This window comes from Cherax quadricarinatus, chromosome 1 (genome assembly GCF_038502225.1).
Source record: "Cherax quadricarinatus isolate ZL_2023a chromosome 1, ASM3850222v1, whole genome shotgun sequence".
Lineage (NCBI taxonomy): Eukaryota > Metazoa > Arthropoda > Malacostraca > Decapoda > Parastacidae > Cherax > Cherax quadricarinatus.
This window is the reverse complement of record NC_091292.1, coordinates 75,098,134-75,116,349: the sequence shown is the minus strand read 5'-3', so window position 1 is coordinate 75,116,349 and position 18,216 is coordinate 75,098,134. Positions and strand designations below refer to the sequence as shown.

The 18,216-nt window shown below is 39.2% G+C and overlaps 1 protein-coding gene across 1 annotated transcript in view; it reads left to right on the top strand.

Annotated features, from left to right (window-relative positions):
- LOC128688896 (uncharacterized) overlaps positions 1-18,216 on the top strand; it is a 49,110-nt gene that overhangs the window by 9,118 nt on the left and 21,776 nt on the right. Inside the window, exon 4 of the mRNA XM_053776927.2 lies at positions 1,751-1,958. Within this exon, the coding sequence (XP_053632902.2) occupies positions 1,751-1,958 (208 nt within the window). The remainder of the gene's footprint in view (positions 1-1,750; positions 1,959-18,216) is intronic.

Genomic DNA, 18,216 nt, shown 5'->3' with positions numbered 1-18,216 from the left:
ATAAGTGTATTTTTGAGGGTCTGAAATGGGCTAATCTAATTTACATTATTCCTGATGGAAATAAATTAATTCGGTAAAGGCACTCGAACAGCCTTCTGGACCGAAGAAAGTTCGATATTTGAGGTTCCACTGTACGACCAAAACAGTCAAAGGGTTAAATGCAAATTTTATGTCAATATAGACATTTTCATTAATCCATCTATGACATTTTCTTCAAAATTATATAATAAACAAGTTACATAGCATATAAACATACTGTTTATATGCTATGGTGTGGTTGCCGGGCAGAGGAAAAACATTACGTAATACTAATAATAATCACTCTTGGGCACATTAAATGCCTTATTTTATGTTAATAGACATTTTCATTAACCTATCTATGCTATTTTCTTCAAAATTATATAAGAAACATGTTACATAGCATATAAGCATTTTATGTTTATATACTATGGAGGTGTGGTAGCCGGGCGGAGGGAAAACATTACGTCACTCTCCTTAATACATGATGCTTCTGTTTACAATTCTCGGCAGGAATTATTCATTACTTCTCCTTTGTTTATGATGGCATCTAAAGGTAGTTGTTAGAAACGAATGAACTCAATGAACATGGTATGTTGATGGTAATAATATGGCTCTGGGCCACATTCTATATCACGTGGCTATGTAGGTAGGTATAGGTATGTAGCCCAGGCAGACTACATACCTACATTATTATTATAACTGATATAGTAATTATGTGTGTGTACCTGTACCTAAGTATGCCTTCAATCAGGGCGTCATTTCTTCTAAAAATGGTGTTACATGAGAATGGGAGTGTTTCTGTGTCAACATGGAGACAGCTTGTACACAATGTAAAGTGACGAAAACCAGACGCGTTCGCCTGGTTTGTTTACATTATGTGTGGGTGAGGTGGGGAGGGCTTCCCTGGCTGGATTCTATACTTCCCAAACCTGACTTCCTACAAATAAATCTCACCTCTCACCCTACATTAAGACTACAAATATTTTAAGGTAATTAATGAATGTACTGTACGTCTATGTATTTTATCGCTCTGGGGAGCTTTAATTAAATATTGTAGTATGTATATTATATGTGGGTGGGGTGGGGTGGGCTGCCTGGCTGGCTATCATGCTTCCCAGACCTGACTTCCTACAAATAAAACTTACCTCTTGCCGTGCATTAACACTACAAATATTTTAAGGTAATTAATGAATGTACTGTATATGTATTTTATCGCTCTGGGGAGCTTTAATTAAATGTAGTGTATTACGTGTGGGTGGGGTGGGCTGACTTGGCTGGCTTCCATGCCTCCCAGACCTGACTTCCTTCAAATTAAACTCACCTCTCACCCTACATTAAGACTACAAATATTTTAAGGTAAGTAATGGCTGTACTGTGTGTGTATTTTACTTTTTATTGTTTTTAATGCCTAGTTCTATTGCTAATATAATATATGTTAGTGTAAACTTGTTACCTGGCATTTATAAGTGGGGAAAAAAATGGTGTTCTGCTTTCTGGCGATGTCTGCTTTCTGGCAGTAGCCTGAAACCTAACCTGCTGTATAAGTGGGGCCCTACTGTATATGATTATTGTACAGAGACAAACTTTGAGCTTTTAGGTTAAGTTACAAGTAAACTTAAGTTATTTTTTTTCTTGATGTCTTTAATCTTGTTACCCTCATTCTATACTCAAATGTTTAGTGGTAAGCAAAAATTTTATATACTCTTCAAAAACTTTTGTGCCTTTTCAGATTTGTGGATGTAGAGGACCAGCCAACAGGCATGTGTGTGGCACTAGTTTTAGGAGCTTGCCGATGTTTATGTGCTGATATTGGAGCTGCTAATGTTTGTGAACCAGATCATGTCTTCAATTCCCATCTCCTTCCTTTGCTGAACAAAGCAGAATTTGTATATGTAGAAGGATATTTCATCACACACAGTTTTTCAACTGCTCTCCAGGTTTGTGTTTTGACTTTGAATTGCTGAGTTGATCTCCACACTTGCAGAGGATTTTTTGAAAACTGTCACATGCAAATCTTTTTTTTTTTTTTGTTTTTTTTTTTTCTTTTTTTTTTGTTTTTTTTTTTTAATATATCCTCCCATTTTTGTTCTTATTTATATACTATTACTTTGTTTTTGAAGAGTCTCCATTAATTAAGAGTGCTTTTTGTTATAGAAACTAGTAAAATTTACACTAAGCCAGCTTCACAAATAGCCCACAGTTTGGAGAGGGAACTTAGATGTTGTGGTCTGTCTGATTCCTGGAGCATTATTATGGCACAACTGAGCAAGAAAATTGGGAGAGAGTGGGCCCAGCTACTAATCTGTCTTGTGATTGTCTCTTCATCTTGTCACCTGACTTGTCTTCCAGCATTCTTCCCATTTTCTCTCTGTTGTGACTTGATGGTCCTTGAAGGATTGCAGCATCTTGGGTTTCCTTACCTAAGCATGTTTTTTTAATTAATAGCCATGGTATTGTGACATTTATTCAGTAGGCCCAATCTGTGTTAGGGAATGTGCAGTGTTGTGGTGCCTTGATATGGCAGGGGGTGTATTGTATAGGCCTTGGGACATGGCACACTGTCATGCCATGTGTTTTTTTTATTTTTCATGTTTTTAATATTGACAGTATTGACAAGACTACAAAATAATTCCAACACATAGTAATGTTGATGGTTTGTTGTATCTTTTTTTTTTTTTTAGCCCACTGGCCATCTCCCACCGAGGCAGTGTGACCTGAAAAAGAAGAAACCAAAGTTTTTCTTCTTTTTATATTTAGTAATGTATAAAAGATAATGGGTTACTAGCCCCTTGTAATTTATACAGGAGAAGGGATTACTAGCCCCTTGCTCCCATCATTATGGCTTATGGAGGAAGTTTTTTTTTCCACTTCCCATGGAGATGAAAGGAGATAAAGAACTTTAACTATTAAGAAAATAGAAGAAAACTCAGATGGGTGTGTATACATACATGCATGTGTATTATGACCTAAGTGTAAACAGAAGTGGCAAGATATCTTTATCTAGTGTGCTTAAGAGATAGAAAGAAGACACCAGCAATCCTACCATTGTATAAAACAATCACAGGTTTCAGTTTCACACTCTTTCGGCAGGACGGTAATACCTCCCTGGGTGGTTGCGTCTACCAGCCTTCTGTTTATATCTAGTTCATAATGTTCAATATGCTTAAGTAAAATAAAGCCTTAACATCACCTTCCTAGTGATTTGGCTAAGCTTTTAAACTTTAAGGAGGCAAGTAAATTTTCATGATATACAGTAGGCTCCCCATATCTGCAGGGGATATGTTCCAAGCCCATCCCCCAAGCTCTACCATGGATGCCGAAAACCACGGGTAGTAGTGAACACCATATACAAGTCGTTTTTTATTTACATACATACCTGTGATGTTAGGGAGGTACTACCGTCCTGCCAAGTGAGTGTAAAACGAAAGCCTGTAATTGTTTTACATGATGGTAGGATTGCTGGTGTCCTTTTTTCTGTCTCATGAACATGCAAGATTTCAGGTACGTCTTGTTACTTCTACTTACACTTAGGTCACACTACACATACATGTACAAGCACATATATACACACCCCTCTGGGTTTTCTTCTATTTTCTTTCTAGTTCTTATTCTTGTTTATTTCCTCTTATCTCCATGGGGAAGTGGAACAGAATTCTTCCTCCGTAAGCCATGCGTGTTGTAAGAGGCAACTAAAATGCCGGGAGCAAGGGGCTAGTAACCTCTTCTCCTGTATATATTACTAAATGTAAAAGGAGAAACTTTCGTTTTTCCTTTTGGGCCACCCCGCCTCGGTGGGATACGGCCGGTGTGTTGAAAGAAGAAAGAAGACCTGTGATGTTGAGTTTTGGAAGGGTGTAGGGATGGAGGCTGGAAGCAACGAGGTGGTGTGATGGTGACTACATGGGTGGCAGTGTTGATGGCCCAGTGTGGGTGGTAGTATGGATGATGGGTGACTGAGTGGGTGTGGGCAGTAGTTAGGTTGGCTGGTGTCTACGTGACTAGGGGTGTAGATGGCATGTTAGGGTGTGTGGATTGTGAAAACATGGGTAAGGTGTGGGTATGGGTCTGTGAGGGCTAGAAGCTATGGGGGAATGGTGAGTGAAAGCATAAGGTGTGGTGGCCATGGGGCCGTGGTGGTTTTGAAGGGATGGTGGTTGTGAGGGAATGATGCTTGTGAGGGGATCATGGTTGTGAGGGAATGGTGGTTGTGAGGGAATGGTGTTTGTGGAGGAATAGTATAGGTGCATACACAGATAACCCGCACATAGAAGAGAGGAGCTTATGATGACGTTTTGGTCCGACTTGGACCATTTACAAAGCCACACTAATGAAAAGGAGAGATGCTTAGTCTTGACATTGAGTCCCTCTTCACCACTGTCCGTCTTGATGATGTCCTCAATTTTCTTAGAGAGAAGGCCAATGAAGGGTCTCTTCATCTCCCTATACCTATTGATGTCTTTCTTGATCTTATTTGCCTTTATGTGGACTCAAATTCCTTTTCCTTCCAAGGTAAATATTATTCTCAAACCTTTGGTGTTGCTATGGGGTCTCCTCTTTCTCCTGTCCTTGCTAATCTTTACATAGAATACTTCGAGACTGTTCTTCTTCCTACTATCGATGTGCGCCCTTCACTCTGGCTGTGCTATGTAGATGACATTTTTGCTCTGTGGCCTCATGACTAGTCTCTTCCAACCATTTCTTAAGTTTAAAGCTGAATGGGAATCTAATTCCTTGCTTCCTTTCGTTGATGTCCATGTCCACCGCTCAGATACAGGTTTTGCCTTTTCCGTTTACCTCAAGCCTATGCACAGTGGCATGTACATTCACTACTTTTCTTATCATGCTTCCTCTGTCAAGAAAAGCGTTCTTATCTTCCTCTTTCTCCATGCTCTCCACATTTATGATCCTCAGTTCCTTGAGTCAGAAATTTCCACCCTTCATAATTCATTTTGCCGTCTTGGCTACCCTTCCCATTTCATAGAATCTCCCTTCTCACGTGCTAAACGTAATTTCTTCTCTCCCGAACTCTCTACTCCTGGGAACTCTTCTGTCCTCTGCCTTCCCTACATTTCTGGTCTTTCTAATCTCAACAACTCTCTCCGTTCCTTAGCCCTTTCAGGGTTTCCGACGTACTAGTACGGCTTACGCACCAGGGTTATTGATGTACTAGAACGCCTAAATTCTAGCGCCTTCAAATCTAGTGAGAGAAAGCTGGTAGGCCTATATATGAAAGAATGGGTCTGTGTGGTCAGTGTGCACAGTATAAAAAAAATCCTGCAGCATACAGTGCATAATGAGAGGAAAAAAACTCCGACCGTGTTTTTAGTTTAAAACAGCGAGTTTGCAGTGTATTTTCGTATAGTATTTATGGTTGTATTCTAGTTTTCCTGGTCTCAATTTATAGAATGGAAGACATATTACAGAAATTGACATGATTTTGATTGGTTTCATAATGAAAAGTACCGTGAAATTAAGCTCAAAGTAGCAGAAATATTCTATTTTTACCAAATTTCAAAAGTAAACAAATCATACCAAGCGTCCAATACACGTCAACTGGCGAGTCTAATGTTCTTTCACAAGTGCACTGATATTATTTATACCATTTCTACATCATTTCTACACTAATGCAGACACTCAATTACTGGGAGCGCTTGAGGTTCCTAAACCTGTATTCCCTGGAACGCAGGAGGGAGAGATACATGATTATATACACCTGGAAAATCCTAGAGGGACTAGTACCGAACTTGCACACGAAAATCACTCACTACGAAAGCAAAAGACTTGGCAGACGATGCACCATCCCCCCAATGAAAAGCAGGGGTGTCACTAGCATGTTAAGAGACCATACAATAAGTGCCAGGGGCCCGAGACTGTTCAACTGCCTCCCAGCATACATAAGGGGGATTACCAACAGACCCCTAGCAGTCTTCAAGCTGGCACTGGACAAGCACCTAAAGTCGGTTCCTGACCAGCCGGGCTGTGGCTCGTACGTTGGTTTGCGTGCAGCCAGCAGTAACAGCCTGGTTGATCAGGCTCTGATCCACCAGGAGGCCTGGTCACAGACCGGGCCGCGGGGGCATTGACCCCCGGAACTCTCTCCAGGTAAACTCCAGGTAAACTGCATAACAGGAAATCTTCTATTTTTTGAGAATAAAAATTCAAAGTGGAAAGCAAAAGAGATGTAAGAGGGGCCTGGGGACATGACTAATGAACAGAGAAAATGATATTTTAGTGCCAGGAATGCCTGTCTTGCTTATTCTGGATCCTATTTGGAAATTGGCATCTTCTGAAATTTGTGTGAAATTGGCAAAATTGTCAATTTCTGACCACTTTATTGGATACTTGAAATCAGTAAATGGGTGGTTTCTTGTATTCATTTGATAGAAAAATGGAGTTCTAGTGAAATAGATATGATTTTTGTCGACTAGTACACTGAAATTGGCCGAAAATAGGGCTCAAATTGGGCGAAATCGCTGATGCGTAAACATCGTCGAGACCACTAACTTCACGAGAGCATAATTCTGTAAGTTTTCTATCAGATTTCATGCTTTTGGTGTCATTATGATTGGGAAAAAATTCTCTTGTCATTTCATAAGAAAAAATAATTTTTTTTTTCCAAAAAATTTTCGACCCTGAGAACGAGTTTAGGAGAGGGCCTCTTGACCCTGACAGGGTTAGACATCACACTTACTTTCTCCCAGACTAACACTCTTCGCACTAATCTAGTTCATACCTCCTCCCTCTATACATGCTCCTGGTGTCTACTCTATTTCTTGTTCCTCCTGTCCTCTTCAGTACTTTGGGGAAACTGGCTGATCTCTTTCAGACAGACTTAGTGTTAGGCTTGCCGACACTAGCGATGCTCTTTTCTGTCGCATCAGAGATCACAGTCATCCTATTGTCTTCTGCTAAAACTGTCTTCCCTACTTCCAACTTTAACAGTCGCCATCTGGTTGAATCCTCCCTTATACACAACTTTCCTTGTGTGAATCTTAGTCCTGGCTTCGTCTCTGTAGATGCCTTCCTTTCCCACTATATACATTGTAAAATGCTCCAAACTTCAGAACACCCATGACTTAACCTGATTCCTTTTTCTTCTTCTCCCTCTTACTCTTCCTCTTTCCTGTTTGGGTTGTCTTTCTTCTGCCTTGGGTATTTGTTCCTTCATTATTATTGGTACTAGTTTGGTAGACAGCAACCACCCAGGGAAGTACTACCGTCCTGCCAGATGACTGTTTTACATGATAATAGGATTGCTGGTGTCTTCTTCTGTCTCATAAACACGCTAGATAACAGGGATATCTTACTACTCCTACTTACACTTTGGTCACACTTCACAGACACACACATGCATATATATATATATACATACATCTAGGTTTTTCTCCTTTTTCTAAATAGCTCTTGTTCTTCTTTATTTCTTCTATTGTCCATGGGGAAGTGGAAAAGAATCTTTCCTCCGTAAGCCATGCGTGTCGTATGAGGCGACTAAAATGCCGGGAGCAATGGGCTAGTAACCCCTTCTCCTGTAAAGATTTACTAAAAAAGAGAAGAAGAAAAACTTTATAAAACTGGGATGCTTGAATGTGCGTGGATGTAGTGCAGATGACAAGAAACAGATGATTGCTGATGTTATGAATGAAAAGAAGTTGGATGTCCTGGCCCTAAGTGAAACAAAGCTGAAGGGGTTAGGGGAGTTTCGGTGGGGAGAAATAAATGGGATTAAATCTGGAGTATCTGAGAGAGTTCGAGCTAAGGAAGGGGTAGCAATAATGTTGAAGGATCAGTTATGGAAGGAGAAAAGAGAATATGAATGTGTAAATTCAAGGATTATGTGGATTAAAGTAAAGATTGGATGCGAAAAGTGGGTCATAATAAGCGTGTATGCACCTGGAGAAGAGAGGAATGTAGAGGAGAGAGAGATATTTTGGGAGATGTTAAGTGAATGTATAGGAACCTTTGAACCAAGTGAGAGAGTAATTGTGGTAGGGGACCTGAATGCTAAAGTAGGAGAAAATTTTAGAGAGGGTGTGGTAGGTAAGTTTGGGGTGCCAGGTGTAAATGATAATGGGAGCCCTTTGATTGAACTTTGTATAGAAAGGGGTTTAGTTATAGGTAATACATTTTTTAAGAAAAAGAGGATAAATAAGTATACAAGATATGATGTAGGGCGAAATGACAGTAGTTTGTTGGATTATGTATTGGTGGATAAAAGACTGTTGAGTAGACTTCAGGATGTACATGTTTATAGAGGGGCCACAGATATATCAGATCACTTTTTAGTTGTAGCTACACTGAGAGTAAAAGGTAGATGGGATACAAGGAGAATAGAAGCATCAGGTAAGAGAGAGGTGAAGGTTTATAAACTAAAAGAGGAGGCAGTTAGGGTAAGATATAAACAATTATTGGAGGATAGATGGGCTAATGAGAGCATAGGCAATGGGGTTGAAGATGTATGGGGTAGGTTTAAAAATGTAGTGTTAAGTGTGTTCAGCAGAAGTTTGTTTTTACAGGAGAGTGGGTGCAGGAGGGAAGAGGAGCAATTGGTGGAATGATGATGTAGAGAGAGTAGTAAGGGAGAAAAAGTTACCATATGAGAAGTTTTTACAAAGTATAAGTGATGCAAGGAGGGAAGAGTATATGGAGAAAAAGAGAGAGGTTAAGAGAGTGGTGAAGCAATGTAAAAAGAGAGCAAATGAGAGAGTGGGTGAGATGTAATCAAGAAATTTTGTTGAAAATAAGAAAAAGTTTTGGTGTGAGATTAACAAGTTAAGGAAGCCTAGAGAACAAATGGATTTGTCAGTTAAAAATAGGAGAGGAGAGTTATTAAGTGGAGAGTTAGAGGTATTGGGAAGATCGAGGGAATATTTTGAGGAATTGTTAAATGTTGATGAAGATACGGAAGCTGTGATTGTGTGTATAGGGCAAGGAGGAATAACATCTTGTAGGAGTGAGGAAGAGCCAGTTGTGAGTGTGGGGGAAGTTCGTGAGGCAGTAGGTAAAATGAAAGGGGGTAAAGCAGCTGGGATTGATGGGATAAAGATAGAAATGTTAAAAGCAGGTGAGGATATAGTTTTGGAGTGGTTGGTGCTATTATTTAATAAATGTATGGAAGAGGGTAAGGTACCTAGGGATTGGCAGAGAGCATGCATAGTTCCTTTGTATAAAGGCAAAGGGGACAAAAGAGAGTGCAAAAATTATAGGGGGATAAGTCTGTTGAGTATACCTGGTAAAGTGTATGGTAGAGTTATTATTGAAAGAATTAAGAGTAAGACGGAGAATAGGATAGCAGATGAACAAGGAGGCTTTAGGAAAGGTAGGGGGTGTGTGGACCAGGTGTTCACAGCGACACATATAAGTGAACAGTATTTAGATAAGGCTCAAGAGGTTTTTGTGGCATTTATGGATTTGGAAAAGGCGTATGACAGGGTGGATAGGGGGCATTGTGGCAGATGTTGCAGGTGTATGGTATAGGAGGTAGGTTATTGAAAGCATTGAAGAGTTTTTACGAGGATAGTGAGGCTCAAGTTAGAGTATGTAGGAAAGAGGGAGATTATTTCCCAGTAAAAGTAGGCCTGAGACACTGATGATACTGTGCTCTTGGGAGATTTTGAAGAGAAGTTGCAGAGGTTGGTGGATGAATTTGGTAGGGTATGTAAAAGAAGAAAATTAAAAGTGAATACAGGAAAGAGTAAGGTTATGAGGATAACAAAAAGATTAGGTGATGAAAGATTGGATATCAGATTGGAGGGAGAGAGTATGGAGGAGGCAGTGGAGATGTCATGTCTGAGGGCAATGTGTGGTGTGAATATAATGCAGAGAATTCATAGTCTGGAAGTTACGAGGAGGTGTGGGATTGCCAAAACTGTTGTCCAGAGGGCTGAGGAAGGGTTGTTGAGGTGGTTCGGACATGTAGAGAGAATGGAGCGAAACAGAATGACTTCAAGAGTGTATCAGTCTGTAGTGGAAGGAAGGCGGGGTAGGGGTCGGCCTAGGAAAGGTTGGAGGGAGGGGGTAAAGGAGGTTTTGTGTGCGAGGGGCTTGGATTTCCAGCGGGCATGCATGAGCGTGTTTGATAGGAGTGAATGGAGACAAATGGTTTTTAATACTTGACGTGCTGTTGGAGTGTGAGCAAAGTAACATTTATGAAGGGATTCAGGGAAACTGGCAGGCCGGACTTGAGTCCTGGAGATGGGAAGTACAGTGCCTGCATCCTGAAGGAGGGGTGTTAATGTTGCAGTTTAAAAACTGTAGTGTAAAGCACCCTTCTGGCAAGACAGTGACGGAGTGAATGATGGTGAAAGTTTTTTTCTTTTTTGGGCCACCCTTCCTTGGTGGGAATCGGCCAGTGTGTTAATAATAATATAATAAAACAAAATTATTTAGTTTTTTCCCCTCTGTGTTCTTGCTCCTACCCTCTGTGGGCCCCTAGCTCCCTTGCAGTGCTCCTCTTTCTAAGTATGTGACTGGATCCACCTCCACCGTACTACCTTCCCCACTACTGTGCAATCTACATCTACAGGACCTTAAATTCCAATATTAACCTTGACCTAAAACGCTTTCTTGATAGTTGTGACAGAGGCCACAGGCACAACACCAGACACAAACATCTCTATGACATTCCCCGTGACCGACTAAACCTTTACAAAAATTCAATGTATGTCAAAGGCCCTAAAATCTGGAACACCCTACCTGAAAATTCCAAAACTGCAGACACATTCATCACCTTCAAAACTACCATCAGAAAACATCTTATCTCCCTGATACACCCTGTCAACTAATAATACGAATACCACCTGGTGGTTCACACTTACACTCACTCACCCATTTGACCATAAACAGAAATATCAATCTCAATCTTAAAATAATGAATCTTAACTAGTCAAAAGTTGGCCTGTGATACTCCAATACTGAAACTATATATAGTGCCAAAACAAAAGCATTCACATTGCTAAACTCACAACTAGTATTTAGTCACTTAGCCATAATACCAACTTATCTCATAATTCTGTAACATTTTAAACCTAAGATTTAATATAAGTCTGCCCGAAATGCCTAGCCATGCTAGGCGTTCTAGTGGTACACTCTGTAATTATTATTTTACTACATGTAAACCACACAATAACCAAATTCTGTAAACTCAGCATTGTAATACTTATAGAGAATAAAGTTTGAATTTGAATTTGAATTTGAATTAGTACCTAATATCTCCACTACTACCACTACCACCTCCTGGCCTATATATGTTTCCTCCTCCTCTCCTTTTCGTTAGTATGGCTTTGTAAATGGTCCAAGTCGGACTGAAACGTCGTCGTAAGCTCCTCTCTTCTATGTGCGGGTTATTTGTGTATTGTTCCAGTCACAGTGTTGTGCCTTTTTTGTTATTTAACCATATACTGTCATGAAGACTCTCTCTTTCTCACACAGGAAGTAAGACGTGATATGGAAAATTGCACTTATCTGAATGTAAATCATTATGTACATAGCAGTAAATGATAACAAAGATAATTATTATTTATCAGAGTTACATAGACGAGTAGGAATTTGGGACACCTAGGTCGCAAAAAATGTCCCCCTTCGATACCTACAACTGCCATATCCACAAGTTGCTCTGGACCTATTAATTACAAATGAAATATGTACATACACCAGGAATTCTGGTAAATATATAAGTTTGTGGACTGTATATTAAAATTAATAAATGATTATATATATATATATAGTATATACACATTTATATATCAGAAGGAGAATATATCTTAATCATAACACTCACCAATTTGACTGGAGATTAATGTGTCATGTACAGGACCCCCCCTTTTGCCTACATTTATGAAAAATTTACTGGCCAGAATTTAAACATAAATTAGACAGCTTATCTGAGGTTCCTGGAGTTGTCCTGTCGCCTGATACTCAAATTATGCAGGAATGCACATCCAACAATTTCGACTCCTATTTGAGAGGTGTCAGCCCAATTTTAACCTCTAGAGCACGAAAATTCTTCCGATTTCACTAGCTTTCTGTTGACCAGTTCAAACAAAAAATGGCGAGTCTCTTCTGCGCAGGCACAGCTTCCCGTTTTCGATAACATAATTTTTATTAAATACAGTATGGCCATCTGTTTACATATAACTACTGTATTTCTGGAAAATATATACAGTATTTTCCACACATGGTTTTGTGAGTACACTCTGAATTCAGTGGACCCCCGCCTTATGATATTAATCCGTTCCTGAGAGCTCATTGTAAGCCGAAATTATCGTTAGCCGAATTAATTTTCCCCATGAGAAATAATGGAAATTAAATTAATCCATTCCTGACACCCCTAAGTATGATAAAAAAAATTTTACCACATGAAATATTAATTTTAATACATTCAAACTGAAGAAGACATGCACAATTACTACTCTACTAAGAATAGAATACATGACACTTACCTTTATTGAAGAGCTGGTGATGATTGATGGGATGGGAGGAGGGGAGAGTGTGGAAGTTATTGTGTAGAAAGGGAATCCCCTTCCATTAGGACTTGAGGTAGCAAGTCCTTTTCTGGGGTTGCTTCCCTTCTTTTAATGCCACTAGGACCAGCTTGAGAGTCACTGGACCTTTGTCACACAACAAATCTGTCCATAGAGCACTGTAACTCGCGTTCCTTTAAGACTTTCCTAAAATGGGCCATATCATTGTCATTGTACAGGTTGCCAACATGGCTTGCAGTAGCTGTGTCAGGGTGATTTTCATCTGTAAAGGTTTGCAGTTCAACCCACTTTGCACACATTTCCTTAATCTCTTTTTTCAGTTCCATACTAATTCTCGCCCTTTTTACCACAGGGATGGCAATAGAAGCTTTCTTGGGGTCCTTGGTGACTTATTTTGCAGTTACAAGCACTAAAAACACTGGGATAATGTGAAATGTACCGAATGTATGCATAGATGCGACCGCACTGGCTGGCTTGTAAACACTGGCGCTGAGGCCACACGTGGGACGCGTCCCGGACGGATCACGTAAGGCGAGTTTTTTATCGTGAGGCGAGGCAAAATTTTTGTGTTCAAATGCTTTGTATGGCGGATTTAACGTAACGCGATGCATTCGTAAGGCGGGGGTCCACTGTACTAAGTTAACACCTTTCCTTATTTTCTCCACAGTCCACACATTTGTAATCTCCTCTCTCCTATGTGCTGGTTATTTGTGTATTTTTCTTTTTTTATTTAGCTGCATTATCTCTTTGCCATTCCTTTAAGCATGCCACAATCTGCACTGGTTATATCACAAACTCTTATTTTCTTCTCATTGTCTTTAACCCTTAAACGGTCCAAACAGATTGACGTTCAAATTCGTATTGCTAAAAAAGTAGATCTAGTTTTTTTTACACATTTTCAAATATAAAAAAAAATATGTAGATAAAAGTTTTTTTTACACGTTTTCAAATGTAAAACAAAAAAGATCTACATTTTTTTACATACTTTCAGATGTTGAAAAAACGTATATATACGTTTGGACCATTTAAGGGTTAAATGTACTTATGGTTGATTGTCTCGGATCAAAGGAGCGGGTATTCTTTATCACACATACAGTGTCTCCAAGTACAGTGGAACCTCCACTTGCGAGCACATCCACATGCGAGTTTTTCCAAATATGAGCAGTCGATCGATCGATTTTTTGCTTCCATACGCGAGTGAAATTTCCATAAGCAAGTGGGCCTCAAGGGAGGTTCCTGGATACTGGTGAGGGGCTCTTGCTTTTGATCTTGGGAATTGGGTCTCATTTGTTTGTTGGACTATCTTATTGAAACTTGGCCAGTGTATGATGGAAAGATGCTTCTTAACCCTTAAACTGTCCAAATGTAGATCAATGTTCGCTCGCACAGTGCTCCAAACATAGATCTTTATTTTTTTATGTGCTTTCAAATGGAGACAATTAAGGTCGGAGCTCTATGCACGTAAACGTTTGGACAGTTTAAGGGTTAACGTACACCAAAAATGAAAGAAATCAGACCATAAATGGAGTTCACTTCTCAGCAATTAGCTACCCCTTAGCAGTATTTTTGTATGGTTTTTATGGTTGTATTTTAGTTTCTTGGTCTCATTTGATAGAATGGAAGATATATTACAGAAATAAATATGATTTTGATTGGTTTCAGAATGAAAAGTACCTTGAAATTGAGCTCAAAGTAGCTGAAACGTTCGATTCTTTGGCGATGTTCAAGAGTAAACAAATGACGTTACTGTCCATTCCACTATGCAGCCGTGAATGTGTTGACATTATTTATACAATTATTACAATAATGCAGTAGTCTGCATAACAGTAAATCTTTTATTTTTTGTGTGAATAAAAATTACAAATTATTTATATTGTAATAATAATAATAATAATAATAATAATAATAATAATAATAATAATAATAATAATCATATGTATAATAGTAATAGTATAATATAATATAATAATAATATAATATAATATATAATATGTATAATAATAATACATGTATAATAATGCACTATGTAATATTATTATTATATATATATTTTTTTTTTTTATTATCACACTGGCCGATTCCCACCAAGGCAGGGTGGCCCGAAAAAGAAAAACTTTCACCATCATTCACTCCATCACTGTCTTGCCAGAAGGGTGCTTTACACTACAGTTTTTAAACTGCAACATTAACACCCCTCCTTCAGAGTGCAGGCACTGTACTTCCCATCTCCAGGACTCAAGTCCGGCCTGCTGGTTTCCCTGAACCCCTTCATAAATGTTACTTTGCTCACACTCCAACAGCACGTCAAGTATTAAAAACCATTTGTCTCCATTCACTCCTATCAAACACGCTAACGCATGCCTGCTGGAAGTCCAAGCCCCTCGCACACAAAACCTCCTTTACCCCCTCCCTCCAACCTTTCCTAGGCCGACCCCTACCCCGCCTTCCTTCCACTACAGACTGATATACTCTTGAAATCACTCTGTTTTGCTCCATTCTCTCTACATGTCCGAACCATCTCAACAACCCTTCCTCAGCCCTCTAGACAACAGTTTTGGTAATCCTGCACCTCCTCCTAACTTCCAAACTACGAATTCTCTGCATTATATTCACACCACTCATTGCCCTCAGACACGACATCTCCACTGCCTCCAGCCTTCTCCTTGCTGCAACATTCATCACCCATGCTTCACACCCATATAAGAGCGTTGGTAAAACTATACTCTCATACATTCCCCTCTTTGCCTCCAAGAACAAAGTTCTTTGTCTCCACAGACTCCTAAGTGCACCACTCACCCTTTTCCCCTCATCAATTCTATGATTCACCTATCTTTCATAGACCCATCCGCTGACACGTCCACTCCCAAATATCTGAATACATTTACCTCCTCCATACTCTCTCCCTCCAATCTGATATCCAATCTTTCATCACCTAATCTTTTTGTTATCCTCATAACCTTACTCTTTCCTGTATTCACTTTTAATTTTCTTCTTTTGCACACCCTACCAAATTCATCCACCAATCTCTGCAACTTCTCTTCAGAATCTCCCAAGAGCACAGTGTCATCAGCAAAGAGCAACTGTGACAACTCCCACTTTATGTGTGATTCTTTATCTTTTAACTCCATGCCTCTTGCCAAGACCCTCGCTTCAAAAGGCCGTCACTAGATGGCAGTATTTAGCACAACAAAGCTGGAGTGGTTGTGTCCGCCTCCATCTGTTACATAATGACATATTTTATTCATTCTAGAGTATATGTCAGGTTTCTATGTTATTTATATTGTTTATTATGTCATATTAGATGAATTGTCATAGATAAATAAGCCGTATTGTAGGTAGTAGGTTGGTAGACAGCAACCACCCAGGGAGATACTACTGTCCTGCCAAGTGAGTGTAAAACAAAAGCCTGTAATTGTTTTACATGATGGTAGGGTTGCTGGTGTCCTTTATTCTGTCTCACAAGCATGCAAGATTTCAGGTACGTCTTGCTGCTTCTACTTACACTTCGGTCACACTACACATACATGTACAAGCATATATGTATATACACACACCCCCTGGATTTTCTTCTATTTTCTTTCTACGCCTTGTTCTTGTTTATTTCCTCTTATCTCAATGGGGAAGTGGAACAGAATTCTTCCTCTGTAAGCCATGCATGTTGTAAGAGGTAACTAAAATGCCGGGAGCAAGGGGCTAGTAACCCCATCTCCTATATGAATTACTAAATTTAAAAAGAGAAACTTTCGTTTTTCTTTTTGGGCCACCCTGCCTTGGTGGGAGATGGCTGGTTTGTTAAAATAAAAAAAAAAGCTGTATAGATGATCTTAGTGAAATTATTCAAGGAGTATTTTGTCTGGTCTCCAGACAAACTTTTGTCCACTGCCTACACTGCCCATACATGAATGACATATTTTATTCATTCTTTCAGGTTTCTATGTTATTTATATATGTTTATTATGCCATATTAGATGAATTGTGATACATAAATAAGCTATACAGATGATATTAGCGAAATACTGAATATCTTGTCATGCCTCCTGAGAGCCAGGAATGGATTACATAAATGCATTTCAGTTAATTTAAATGAGGGAAATTGACTCTGAAAACGAGCAAATCCAGATGCGAGCAAGGCTCGGAACGGATTAAACTCATGATTGGAGGTTCCACTGTATATCTAAAACGCGTTTTCTTCATTACCATCAGAGTTTCATGCTTATTCTTTTTGCCATCACCAGTAGTCGTCTTGGGTGCCATGGTTAATATAATAATTTGTTAACCCTTTTGGGGTTTCGGCTGTATTAGTACGGCTTATGCACCAGGGTTTTTGATGTACTATTACGCATAAATTCTAGTGCCCTCAAATCTAGCAAGACAAAGCTGGTAGGCCTACATTTGAAAGAATGGGTCTATGTGGTCAGTGTGTGCAGTATAAAAAAAATCCTGCAGCACACAGTGCATAATGAGAAAAAAAAAACTTTGACCGTGTTTTTGGTTTAAAACGGCAATTTTGCACTGTATTTTCGTATGGTATTTATTATTGTATTCTAGTTTTCCTGTTCTCATTGTATAGAATGGAAGACATATTACAGAAATTGAGATGATTTTGACTGGTTTTACAATGAAAGGTACAGTGGACCCCCGCTTTACGATCACCTCCCAATGCGACCAATTATGTAAGTGTATTTATGTAAGTGCATTTGTACGTGTATGTTTGGGGGTCTGAAATGGACTAATCTAATTCACAATATTCCTGGCACCTGAACATACTTCTGGAATGAAATAATATCGTAAACTGGGGGTCCACTGTACCTTGAAATTGAGCTCAAAGTAGCAGAAATGTTCGATTTTTACCAAAGTTCAAAAGTAATCAAATCATGCCAAGCGTCCAATACACGTCAACTGGTGAGTCTAATATTCTTTCACAAGTGCGCCAATATTATTTATACCATTTCTACACTAATGCAGTAGTCTGCATAACAGTAAATCTTATTATTTTTGTGAGAATAAACAATCAAAGTGGAAAGCAAAAGAAATGTAAGAGGGGCGTGGGGATGTGACTAATGAACAGAGGAAATGTTATTTTAGTGCCATGAATGTCTTCCTTGTTTATTCTGGAACCTTTTTGGAAATTGGCATCTTTTGAAATTTGTGTGAAATTGGCAAAATTGCTAAATTCTGACCACTTTATTGGATAGTTGAAATCGGTAAATGGGTGGTTTCTTGTACTCATTCAATAGAAAAAACAGAGTTCTAGCGAAATAGTTATGATTTTTGTCGACTAGTACACTGGAATTGGCCGAAAATAGGGCTCAAAGTGGGCAAAATCGCCGATGCATAAACATCGTTGAGACCACTAACTTCGCGAGAGCATAATTCCGTAAGTTTTTCATCAAATTTCATACTTTTGGTGTCATTGTGATGGGAAAAGATTCTCTATCTTTTCATAAGAAAAAATATTTTTTTTTTTTAATTTTTGGCAACCCTGAGAACAAGTCTCTGAGAGGGCCTGGCGACCCTCAAAGGGTTAAATACAGAATAGAACACATAATGCTCCCAGAATGCAACTTTAAGGAGTGTGGGTGGCAGTGCAGAAAAGTCTGTAGGTTCAAGTAGGTTGAAAAGGAAAAAAATTCAACTGTTTAAATTTATTCTACGAAACCATACCCCCGGCCGGGATTGAACCCGCGGTCATAGAGTCTCAAAACTCCAGCCCGTC